The sequence below is a fragment of the Anopheles maculipalpis genome, chromosome 3RL (genome assembly GCF_943734695.1).
Source record: "Anopheles maculipalpis chromosome 3RL, idAnoMacuDA_375_x, whole genome shotgun sequence".
In the NCBI taxonomy this organism is placed as follows: Eukaryota; Metazoa; Arthropoda; class Insecta; order Diptera; family Culicidae; genus Anopheles; species Anopheles maculipalpis.
This window is the reverse complement of record NC_064872.1, coordinates 75,407,683-75,419,623: the sequence shown is the minus strand read 5'-3', so window position 1 is coordinate 75,419,623 and position 11,941 is coordinate 75,407,683. Positions and strand designations below refer to the sequence as shown.

Here is an 11,941-nt window from a genome sequence, read left to right as displayed (position 1 = left end):
TAGATGGGACGGGATGTTATAAAGCAAGGATACTGGAGAAGTTTCTTCAAAATAAAGCTATAAAAGAGATAGCTATCGAAACGATCAGCTTAATCGAATACGCTGTTACCGGAACGGAACGGTTGCTATGGTAGAATGGTTAGCAGCCAAGCTCAACAACGTGCTGGGTAGAGTATATTAAAGCATCATAGTATGCGGCGATCGATGGCCAAACAGAACCAGATGTGCGAAATGTAAATTTTGTGGAATTGATTGTATAAAAGGACACCTTGGGACACGTTCCGAGGACCATTTCTTTGGCCTATAGCGCGATATACATTGTTGTAAAGGGGTGAATATTATTTTGTAAGAATTTATTTCGACAGCTATTGCTTCCAATTTGAGACATTAACCGAATCTGCTAAATCGTCGCTCAAAAACAAACAAACAAAAAAATAACAAAATCATTCCTTCCGAAAATCCGACTTGGAGTTAGCTTTTTTGATTAGGTTGCGGTAGAATTAATAATTAGCAAGGACTGTTTCAATGTCCGAAAGAAGGACAAAAGAACATCACAGCTAGATAACGAACACATCACAGAATGTTGCTTTATTTGATAAGAAATGGAATTTAAGTTTGGAATTGTGGAAAGGCAAAGAACGACGTACTTATAAACAACACAATAGTTCACAAAATCCGCTAACACACTTACAAACAAAATACAAACCCAACAACAGAACAGTAGATGTTCGTGCCGATTTGAATGTGAAATAGAACTCAAAAGTGCCACAGAACTTAAGATTAAAAAAGGGAAAAAGAAAAAAACTAGTGCCACACGTGGTCGAATAGCATTAATCGCGAATTATAAAGATTGAATATTCTGCAACGTCGTTAAACAGGACGATCCACTACTACGAATGGGAGAGCAAATAGAGTTATTATTATTATTGCATGTTTGCAGGAGACGGAATGTGTGCGCGTGCTAGCTTACTTAAGTTTTGCCAAAATGCGCCATCACTATAATGCCAAATGTGCTTTTGTTTCATGCAATCGGTGCGCACCTGTATATGAAACTAATGCTTAAGCAAAGGAAGAGAAAAGAATCGTCCGCCAGAATGATGGAGGAACACGTTCTGCTCAATATTCTGCTCCTCGACTGTGTGAACGAATCAAAACAAGAAAACATCATTACGCGTTAATCAGACGCACGGAATAATGGACCGTAGTGGTGTGACAAAAATATGTGAAAGTTGTACAATACAAGCAAAATGAAAGCGACGCCACACGCAACTGGCGCAAAAACTGGAGACTGGTGTACAGGAATATTGGGGGGGAAAAAGAAACATTGTTACAATAAACTATTTGTTTAAAAATATACCTTTCTTTACTACTCTCTTTATCTCTGGTTTTAGTTGGATATGCTTGCAATGGTTTTGTTTTCTTGGTGTGTTAAAACAAAATAACCTCATTTTAATTGATCTTTACAAGCGTTTTCATCTTCATTAACATCTCACGCCCCCCCCCCCCCCCCCTCACCTCTACCTTATCTCACACACTTTCTATCTCTGTCTCGCACTATCCCGCAAGGAAAGCACTATCCCGAATAAAATAATTCTCATAACGTTATACGGCAGAAAGCAAATAAAAAAACTTACTGAAAAACCCTGCACTAGCGCTTGACAGCTGATTGTGACAGTTTCGAATCCGACTGACAACAAACGTTTATTTATTGTTTTCTTTTACGCAAAGGCTGCTGAACAGATCGAACTGAAAGAAAGTACAATGAATATCTCCCGAAATGAGTAAGTAATTATATTAAAAGGATTTCCTAAGACTGTCTTAAACATCCATCGTACGCTTCTCCATATTCTAGCTTCAAAATCTTGCCCCGGTCTATAGTGTGCGAGGACAACAATCTGCAGGGTGACATCACAATCAGTTCCGGCTGTGTCATCCACCCATGTTCGAACATCATTGCCGAATCGGGACCGATCGTGCTGGGTGAAAACTGTATCGTCGAAGAGTATGCCACGTTACGCTACCGCCTGCCGAAAGACCATCCGGACTATGGCCAGCTGACGGAGGAAGGAACCGCCAAACCACTCGTTATCGGGCCGGACAACGTGTTCGAGGTGGGCTGTACGGTGGAAGCGCTTTCCATCGGCGAACGGAATGTTTTTGAGTGCAAGAGCTACGTGTCGGCCGATGTGACCATAGGGAATGGGTGTGTTATTGGTGCCGGCTGTCGGCTGGTGGGTAAACAAACGCTGGCAGATAAAACGATCGTGTACGAGGGTCAGTGTATGCAGCGGGAAGCGATGGACAAGCAGAAGACGCAGATGATACAGCTGGACTATCTGCGAAAGATACTGCCTAACTATCACCATCTCAGGAAGGCTAATTATGATCCAAAGAAGGCAAGGGCACAGGTTTGAAATGGGGTATTATTAAGGAAAGGGATATTGCGTACGGAGACCAAGTGGTGCGCACAGTTAGTTTGTAACTTTTTCATAACTATTCCGTTCCATTTAGCGATTTTGCTTCATTTGTTAATTTAATTTACTTATTGAATATAGATTGATCAATATGTTTAACCGTATCGCAGCGAATTGAAAGTGGCGTTCAAGAATGCAATAAACGCAATTGCTTGTAATCGAAAGTTTTTTGTTTTGATAAATTTGTTGGAATTGCAGCTGTGCAGAAATATTAGGTAATTTATCTTTCCTGGTATAAACAGAGATATACACAAGCCCTATTATTAATCTGCTTCTTAATGCAAGATTGTAAAATGGATCCTGACATAAAAAAAGTTTGACAGTCCTGCTAGGTTCCCAGAAACAGCATCATCTGCTGCCGAGGAAACTAACTAGGCAATATCCTTGACTATCGTAAATTTAGTTTTTAATAATGAATTTTTAAGAAAAAAGAATGAATAATGCTTAATATAGTTTTAAAAAATCTGCTTCGTTTCCTTAAACATGAAATTATTGATTGTAGCGATTAAAATGATCGTAAATTAAGTCAAAGATGCATCTGGTTGTTAAAAGAAAAATAATCGCGTGACACGTGCTCGTTTGAGCTCTCTTCCCTATCTTCGCTACTACTAGGTCACGCAGGCCATCGAATGGCTTACTAGGCTTGATGATACCACTTAGCTAGATGAGTCCACACTACGGGGGAACAGTCAGGATTGGAATTTAAACCCCGGTCCTGTCGAGTGAAGACGAGCGCCGCTGGGCCTCGTTTGAGCTAGGAGTTTTATTTATTATTTTCCCAATGAAAAAATATTTATAATTCTCCCAATGAAAATTGAAGAAAGAACTTAGACGGTTTGCTAAATTTATTGCACGAATAAATAAATAAATAAATAAACCCTAGAAAAGGTATTTAAATCGTTTTTCTTATAAGATCGATGTGCCTAGTATAGTAAACCTGACCGATTCTCTACTGGAACCCGTATATTTCTTGAACCGTTAATCTAACCACAAAAAACCCTGCAAATAGCTGATAATTCAAGTTCACGAACCGCCCATTCTAGTCGAACAGAATGAAATCATTTTAATCAGCGCGATCAGTAGAACGCGAACGGGGAGCTGATCCTTTCGCAGTTCACGTTCGGTTTCAATTTAATCCCCGCTCTGTGCTTGATGAGTTGGGTATGTTCGGAGACATTAGTTAAAAAAGTTTTGTGCTAAAATTAGTCTACTAATAAAGCATCCGAAATAAACATTATTGCGACCAGAAGTCGCAAATCGAGTGAAACATGAAGTATCATCTCGTTTTTGGCTGGCTAATGCTGGTGACCTTCATCACCATTAGCTCAGTTAACGGAGCGACGACCACCAATCCACGAATAATCGTAATCGGTGCCGGTGCGGCCGGTATAGCTACCGCAAGCCGTCTCTATCAGCGAGGTCTAAAAAATGTCACCATACTGGAAGCATCGGACCGAATCGGGGGACGTATTAATACCGTTCCCTTCGCCACGGACAGGTAGACAACATAGTGTACGAAATGGTTAAAGACTATCCAGACATGCTTAAATCGTCCATCGTGGCCGATGGCGTTGCTGCATTGGTGCTTTCTAATGGTGCTCATGTGCCGGACAGCAGCGTGTACAAGTTGTCCCTTTTGGCGGAGGAAATTGTCCAATCCGAGGCGCGCAAGTCTTACGCAGGTAGTTTGGGTGAGTTCTTTGCCGAAACGTACTGGAAACGATTGGAAACCGATGTCGCAAAGTTCGGTGATGTAAGTCGTGAGCTAGCGGAACAGTTCCTGGCGTACTATCACAACTACGAGCGAGGATACTCGGCGTACGATTCGTGGTTCGAGGTAGCTGCAAACGAAACGGACAGTTACCAAGAATCGGAAGGGAACCCGGTGCTCGCTTGGAACAGCAAGAAAGGTTATTCTATCATCCTCGATATTGTATCGGTAAGCTTACACACAATAGTTCCCTCCCTCTATCCCCTCAAAAAAGGAGGTTTAATTTCACTATCTCCTCCAACAACTTTTCATCTAGGGCAATTATCCTGGAACGACGGACAAAACCCGCATACCGGTGCCCTTGGAACAACTCATCGAGTTAAACAAATTTGTAACAAACATTGAATGGGATGCAACATCCGATCAGCATCAGCACGTAGTACACGTTCGCACCGAAGATGGTTCTGAGTACGAAGCGGATCACGTAGTGGTAACAGTTTCACTCGGTGTACTAAAAGAAAACCATCGTGCTATGTTCACACCTTCACTACCTGCCGTAAATCTACGGGCAATCAGTGGAATATACTTCGGAACGGTGAACAAAATATATCTTCTATTTGATCAACCAATTCCACCAGAAGTTCCCAACACGCTTTCGCTACTTTGGTTCGAATCTGACCTGCAAGCGATCCGGAGCTCTGTACACAACTGGACGGAAGCAGTGTCCACCTTCTTCCGTATTGATCATCATCCGAACGTACTGGCGGCCTGGCTGAATGGGGTTGAGGGACGTCAAGCAGAACACTTGTCGGATGAAGACATCCAGGAAGGTCTACTGCATCTGTTGGACATCTTTGCTAAAAGCATAAACTTCGGTAATGTGGTAGATGTGCGAAGGTACGTGACGGTGGAGCAGACGTAAACGGACACGGACAATAATGTTCAGTATTCCTTGTATCCTTTTTCAAGATCTAAGTGGTCATCGAATCGTCTATTCCGTGGATCTTATTCCAGCCGTTCGATGAGGACAGAACAATTAAGCACCGGTGCTCAATATCTTGCCACGCCGTTGATAAGTTCTAGCACTAAGAAACCGGTGGTACTGTTTGCCGGGGAAGCTACTAACCGGTATCGGTTTTCCACGGTTCATGGCGCGATCGAGAGCGGATATCGTGAAGCCGATCGTTTGTTTGATCTGTACCAGTGAGCATCGAGGAGCTTTCACGAGGTTTGGATTTGATGAGGTTCGGGTAGAAAGTCATAAAATATATGCCTTTTGTTGACACCAACAAGATAATGTGTATTTGAAACGATTCGATTTCCGAAAGTTGACCTATCTCAGAAGCTCTTATATATTCTTCAAAGCTTACTTAATAAAAATACATAAATCCAGGACACAAACGAGGATTGGAGTTGGAAATAGTTCCACGCTCCGATATCTATACCAATTATTAGACTAACTTGTGGATGTTCTCTAGGATAGAAGGAAAAAATGTTAATGATATTGCTGTATGTGATTTTAGTTATTGGATGAAACTTCCTTTCCGTAAAGTGTCGCATTGTAATGAGATGAGGGTGGCCCTTATTGTACCCATCTCTCCACAGAGACGCAAGGCACTAACATACCTAGTCTCAAATTCCCAGATAAATCATTTCATTCCCAAACGGAGGCTCGATTATTTAGCACATGGTGGTATCTGTACCAACGCATCCAATAGGACCGGGAGGCCTACCTAGCACTGAGCAAATGATCAGATCACCTCAGGAAAGAAAAAGTCCCCATGTTTGCTATCAGTCACGCATGAAAGGACTGCATTTATAGACTGTGTAACCATGCTGGAGCCATTTATTCAATGGTGACGTACGTAAGCACTACAATAGCTACATTGCACACTGATCTAAACCCATGGCCAAAAACGGATCTGCTGTACAAGGAGCATACGATAACGTCTCGGTACAAGAAGTGGGTGTGTGTTTCTTGTTGAATGCGCGTTTGAGTTTTGAGCAAACAAACATCTTTCCTTTTTTTTCTCTCTCTCTTCCAAGTACAACAACTGACCATTGTTTGCAAACAGTCGCTAAAAACGTTTAAATATGGATCACCAACTTTAACAGAAGATCATACGCGTGTTTGTCGTAACACGCGCCACGAGTCAAACAGTGTACTGTGTGTGTGCGGGCAACGAAATCGCAATACAGTATGACGAGGTGTACTACTTCACTGATAGGATTACTCACCTGTCTGGCTGTGCTATCGACGTACATCACCACGGTCCATGGAGAATCCAAGTCAGCACCGAGTCCTCGTATAATTATTGTTGGTGCCGGTGCTGCCGGCATTGCCGCTGCTAGTCGTCTGTACCAGAAAGGGTTGAAGAACATTACCATACTGGAAGCGTCACAACGTTTCGGCGGCCGTATTCGGACGACACCGTTCGGTAGTGGTATTGTGGAGCTCGGTGCTCAATGGTGCCATGGCGAGCAGGGCAATGTTGTGTATCAGTTAGCTTCGGTGTATCCGGGACTGCTCAAGTCTTCCATCATTGCGGACGAGGATGCTGTGCTAATCCGTTCGAGTGGTGTCAGTGTACCGGAATCAGTGGCGGACCGATTGCAAACAATGGCGGAAGGCATTATTGAATCGGAGGGGCGTGATTCATTCGGTGGAAGCTTGGGAGACTACTTTACGCAGCAGTACTGGCAAAAGTTGGCTACTCCAGCGTTTAAGGATATTAACCGTGAGCTGGCGGAACAGTTTCTGGTGTACTATCACAACTACGAGCGTGGCTATACCGCTTACGATACGTGGTTTGAGGTGGCAGCGAGCGAGACTGATAGCTATGTGGAACCGGCCGGCAATCAGGATATCGCATGGAATGGAAAGAAAGGATTTTCCGCGATTTTGGACATTGTTTCGGTAAGCTTTTGTGTCCTTCGATGATGGTATCACACACTCATTCGGTCATTCGCTGCAGGGCAATCAACCGGGCACAACAAACAGCTCGCTCACACCGGTACCTTACAGCAAACTCATCACGTACGGGAAATTCGTCTCCAACATCCAGTGGAAGGGCTCGTCCGATGGTGATGTGATCGTCAAAGCAGAGGATGGTACCGTCTACGAAGCAGACCATGTCATCGTAACTGTTTCGTTGGGTGTACTGAAGGAGAATTACCGTACCATGTTTACACCGGCCCTTCCCACCCTCAACCAGGATGCGATCACTGGGCTGTACTTTGGTACGGTTAACAAAATATTCGTACTGTTCGATGCACCCATACCGGAAGATTTCCCCAACACCGTCCATTTGCTGTGGTACAAATCAGACTTGAATGCATTGCGTCAATCGCCTTACGCTTGGGCCGAAGCGGTATCAACCTTCTTCCGAATCGACAACCAACCGAATGTACTGATGGCCTGGATGAATGGGGCCGAAGGACGGCGGGCCGAGTATTTGCGGGATGCACCGATCAGGGAGGGCATTCTGTATTTGCTGAAAATATTTGGTCGAAATCTTAAGTTCGGAAATATTCAGGGTCTTCTAAGGTGAGTTTTAGTTTCGATATTCTAGTATAGGGTTTACAGCTTCGGAACACTTACCGGAATATGAATGCCAACCATTCCTCACAGATCCAAATGGTCATCGGATCGTCTGTACCGTGGTTCCTACTCGAGTCGTTCGATCACCACGGAGAACATGAATACGGGTGCACGGTCCCTTGGAGCACCTGTCCGGAATGCGGCCAACGAGCCCGTCCTACTGTTTGCCGGTGAAGCCACGAACCCGATACACTATTCCACCGTCCATGGTGCGATTGACAGTGGATTCCGTGAGGCTAATCGATTGATCCGCTACTACAGCTGAGCAGGCTTTGACTTACCGATCGTGGTGGTTCGATTATCCGGTTTGATGCAGCAGAATGGGATGGAAAAGGAGAACACAATTCAATTGTATAATATATTAATTCAAGCATACAAATCTTCCTCTGTAGTAATTTCTATTCACCTTTCCGGACCATTCAAATTGGTCGGATTGTTTTGGCGGGAAATTGGGTTTGACAGTCCTCTTGTTCGAAGTTTGACCTTGACCTTCTCAACAACAGCAACAGCAGGTGCTTCTTGACAGGTGTCGGCAACAGTATACCAGATGTGATATTTCCTTTCGCATATTTTTTGTTGCCAAGGTAACGAAGCGAAGAAATCGCTACAGTTTATTCGCCCTATGCGTTTGGAGCACATTTTGCCCAATCTTATCACGAAAATGATACGCCCATATCCATCACCCTTCATTATCGCAGCTGAAAACCAGCTGAGTCGTCGCTTGGTCCCACAATTCATTAGTGATATTACAACCACAGTAACGTCGTGTAGCTGCCTTCGTTTCGATGGACCAATTCGTGCCGCGTGTGTTGATTGTGGGTGCCGGTGGAGCTGGCATTGCCGCTGCCACTCGGCTGCTTGAGCGAGGATTCAAAAATCTGACGATCCTGGAAGCGGAAAACCGCATCGGTGGCCGGATACATTCGGTGCGGCGTGGTCAAAACGTGCTGGACTATGGCGCTCAATGGTAGTTAAATTACTTCGAGAGATCGTAATAAAATGGCTTAACGTCATTCATATTTATCGCCTCTTTCTTCAGGGTTCATGGAAAGGACAATAATTTTATCTACGATATGGCGTCTGAGTACGGGCTAGTTGAGATTGAGCAACATAAGGAGAATGATTTATACTACAAATCTAATGGCGAACTTGTACCAAAGGCTGCATCCGATCAGGTGATCGATACCATCTACACCTTGCTGGAGGATGTAGCCTCTTTGCAATCATTCTCAGGATCGCTAGGCGCCTACTACGACCAGGTGTAAGAAGATTCTTTCCCTATATTCTTATGAATTTAAAGTAAAATCTGCAACGTTTCTGTCCATCCCTGGTCAGATTTTATGACGCTGTTCGCGAGGGGAAGTTTGCCGGAATCGATCAGCGCACCTGTTACCAGCTGTATCAGTTCTTTGTCAAGTATCACAACACTTACAACGCAACAGACACACTGCACGAAGTGTCCGGAGCTGGTTTGCTGGAGTTTGAAGACAATCAGGACGAGTTTTTGATAAATTGGAAAAATCGTGGATTTCACACGCTGCTCGATTTGCTCATGGTAGAAAAATCATACTCTCGGTCTCAATTGTTGCATGCTTGTAATCCGTTTCCGTTTAATCCTCCGTTCCCCTTCTTCTACACAGCGAAAACTTCCGGAGCAGAAGAAGAACGGCGCCCAACCTATACCGATAGAAGAGTACACAAAGTTCAATCATGTCGTTAGCTCAATTAAATGGAGCTTGGAAAATCCCACTGATCGGGTTCTTGTCACCTGCACGAACGGTGTCACCTTCGCTGCCACTCATCTCATACTCACCGTATCGCTCGGTGTACTGCAGGACATGCACACCGCATGGTTCGATCCACCACTGCCCGATCCAAAGCGGAACGCCATTGAAGGTCTCTACATCGGTACGATCGATAAAATGTTCCTGGAGTTTGAGCAACCCTTCTGGCCACAGGACAACAGCTGGCACGGATTCGGTTTGCTGTGGGAACCGAACGATCTCGAACAGTTGCGCCGCGATGGCCGCCAATGGTTGGAGAGCGTGTGTGCTTTCTTTGTGCCGGATCGTACGGAAAAGCTGCTGGTGGCGTGGATTTACGGCCGAGATGCACGCACAATGGAAGCCCTACCGGAGCAAGCGGTCATCGATGGGTTGATGTATTTGTTGCATAAATTCTTGCCTCATTTCCCCGTGCCGAGCTCGCCTCGTTGGTTCTCGCGCAGCCGTTGGTACAGTAATCCACACTTTCGGGGATCGTACAGTAGTCGTTCGATGAAATCGGATGCGATGCGAGCAACGGCAGCCGAACTGGCGGAACCATTGTTGGGAAGCGTCGGATCGCAGAATCGCCCAATACCCGTGGTACAGTTTGCCGGTGAAGCATCCCATCCACAGTTCTACTCCACTGTTCAGGGTGCGGTTGCTAGTGGTTGGCGTGAAGCGGATCGTTTAATCGATCTATATCGCACGAGTTCCAACAGCAAAGCGGCACCTTTATTAGGGAAGCTTTAGCCTTTGCGAAAGTTTTCTCCGGAGTGTCTACTTTAAACGTGTACGGTTTGTTTTTTAAAGTTTTATTGAAGACATTTTCTTTTTTTTTAATTCAAATGATCGATTCCGGTTGCTGGTGCACAGTTCAACCTGTCGTTCAACTACGATGCAAATCTCATTGTACACGCACGCAGTGAATTTGATGCTTTTTGTCCATTTTTTCTCCTTCACAAAACTTATCTCGAGTGTATTTGCATCTGTGTATGTGTGGATTTTGAGCTGTATCTACCTTTACTCTTAGAACTTTCTTTGTTTCCGTACAAATGAAGACGAAAAGATGGCTTATATCCTAAAACCGTCTGATGTTAAGGAAGGTAAAAGGATAAGGAAACGACGAGCAGCGTGTGGCTGTGTGCTTGGCTCATCGATTGACCTTTACACACAGCTAGATAGTAGAATTCTGCTAAAACACTCCCGTTATGGGATGGGCGAAGGAAGAACAATTCTATGAGGGGATGATGATCGGGAAAACTTAAAAGGATTTTCAATTATGCAAGGAGTTATTCTTTACACAGCTATTTATAAAACGTATCGATCCTCCTTCTTACGCTCTGTACTGAGAGTCTATTTTTCTTCTCTTACTAAGTTCGATCGAAACACTGTCTCTGGCATAATAATAATAATAATCATTTCTTCCCTTACTTACATTTTCTTTTCTCTTTCAACGCATCCTGTGCATGCACCTCTAAGCCTAATCTTTTTTTTCTTTTAACCAAATTGTACCATATTTCGTTCTTCGTCGAGCCGTCGTCGTTTTTTTGTGTTGTGTTTTGCATTTTTTGGTTGCTACCACCTCCTTTCTAGGCTTGCCAGACAGGCATGTGTTTTGCATGATTTCGACAGAACGTGACTCTTTATGTGTATTTGTTTTTTTTGGCCAATAATTCGCTTCTTCTACATCTAGCTTAATCTCGCTATCTTTTCCTTTCTTCCCTTAATCCCTATCCTGAAAATCTAACCACTTTAAGGGGAGATGGGTGTTTTCCACATTTTACTCTTTTGCACAATACACAAGAGGGAGCAGTAAACGTGGAAAAATAAATTGATTTAATGAAAAAGAGAGGAAATTAAATTTATTAAAAGAAATAATTTCTAATACTACTACTAATGCAACTGCACCATTAAATTGTTAGTAGAAAATGAAAATATTAAAGAATGGATTCATTTTTGGGAAGAAGATTGCACTAAACGCTGTTTCATTTACCGGCTAGAGAGTTCCATACACGCGTAGGTGCAAGGTATAAATAAAAATTAAACTAAATAGACAAATCAAAACACACGCACACAACCTTGGAGGAGAAGGTGTGATAAAGCTTAAATTACAAAAAAAAAAAATCCATTATCTTTCCTGTACACAACACCCCCCAAAAAACAGCCTACATGACCTGTTGTTGAAATAGATTTGTTTTACGTATATTTTTTCCATGTAAACTGAAGTTGATGCCATTCAAATGGCGTGCATAATGTTCAAAGTACTTCTGCTGCAGCACTCTTAAAGCCATAATATTTGTGAGACCATCGTGTGCACGATATTTGAACTATGAAAATAAAACTTTAACGCGAATGAAACAGAAAGAAAACTTTAAGCTGCAAGAGCTGA

At 43.5% G+C, this 11,941-nt stretch overlaps 4 protein-coding genes and 1 pseudogene across 5 annotated transcripts in view; 4 read left to right on the top strand and 1 right to left on the bottom strand.

Moving 5' to 3' along the window:
- LOC126562130 (leucine-rich repeat-containing protein 15-like) overlaps nucleotides 1-11,941 on the bottom strand; it is a 487,244-nt gene that overhangs the window by 233,757 nt on the left and 241,546 nt on the right. The window lies entirely within an intron of this gene.
- Nucleotides 128-2,414, top strand: LOC126560988 (dynactin subunit 6). Its single transcript, XM_050216938.1, has 2 exons — nucleotides 128-167; nucleotides 1,813-2,414. The coding sequence occupies exons 1-2, from the start codon at nucleotides 128-130 to the stop codon at nucleotides 2,412-2,414; spliced, it is 642 nt and encodes a 213-aa protein (XP_050072895.1).
- On the top strand, nucleotides 3,743-5,395 carry LOC126562133 (spermine oxidase-like; annotated as a pseudogene).
- LOC126560987 (peroxisomal N(1)-acetyl-spermine/spermidine oxidase-like) lies at nucleotides 6,386-8,057 on the top strand. Its single transcript, XM_050216937.1, has 3 exons — nucleotides 6,386-7,102; nucleotides 7,161-7,732; nucleotides 7,817-8,057. Exons 1-3 carry the CDS (start codon nucleotides 6,386-6,388, stop codon nucleotides 8,049-8,051), a joined length of 1,524 nt encoding a protein of 507 aa, XP_050072894.1. The 3' UTR covers nucleotides 8,052-8,057.
- LOC126563628 (spermine oxidase-like) lies at nucleotides 8,564-10,302 on the top strand. Its single transcript, XM_050220273.1, has 4 exons — nucleotides 8,564-8,753; nucleotides 8,826-9,047; nucleotides 9,122-9,341; nucleotides 9,427-10,302. The coding sequence occupies exons 1-4, from the start codon at nucleotides 8,572-8,574 to the stop codon at nucleotides 10,300-10,302; spliced, it is 1,500 nt and encodes a 499-aa protein (XP_050076230.1). The 5' UTR covers nucleotides 8,564-8,571.

What these genes read in the sequence shown, in the direction of transcription:
- LOC126560988 (XM_050216938.1), top strand. Translation starts at nt 128, where the DNA reads ATGGTAGAATGGTTAGCAGCCAAGCTCAACAACGTGCTGG. An exon ending in CAAGCTCAACAACGTGCTGG is followed by an intron (nt 168 to 1,812) that starts GTAGAGTATATT and finishes GGATTTCCTAAG; the next exon opens with ACTGTCTTAAACATCCATCG.
- LOC126563628 (XM_050220273.1), top strand. Translation starts at nt 8,572, where the DNA reads ATGGACCAATTCGTGCCGCGTGTGTTGATTGTGGGTGCCGGTGGAGCT. An exon ending in GGCGCCTACTACGACCAGGT is followed by an intron (nt 9,048 to 9,121) that starts GTAAGAAGATTC and finishes ATCCCTGGTCAG; the next exon opens with ATTTTATGACGCTGTTCGCG. An exon ending in CGCTGCTCGATTTGCTCATG is followed by an intron (nt 9,342 to 9,426) that starts GTAGAAAAATCA and finishes TCTTCTACACAG; the next exon opens with CGAAAACTTCCGGAGCAGAA.
- LOC126560987 (XM_050216937.1), top strand. Translation starts at nt 6,386, where the DNA reads ATGACGAGGTGTACTACTTCACTGATAGGATTACTCACCTGTCTGGCT. An exon ending in CGATTTTGGACATTGTTTCG is followed by an intron (nt 7,103 to 7,160) that starts GTAAGCTTTTGT and finishes CATTCGCTGCAG; the next exon opens with GGCAATCAACCGGGCACAAC. An exon ending in AATATTCAGGGTCTTCTAAG is followed by an intron (nt 7,733 to 7,816) that starts GTGAGTTTTAGT and finishes CATTCCTCACAG; the next exon opens with ATCCAAATGGTCATCGGATC.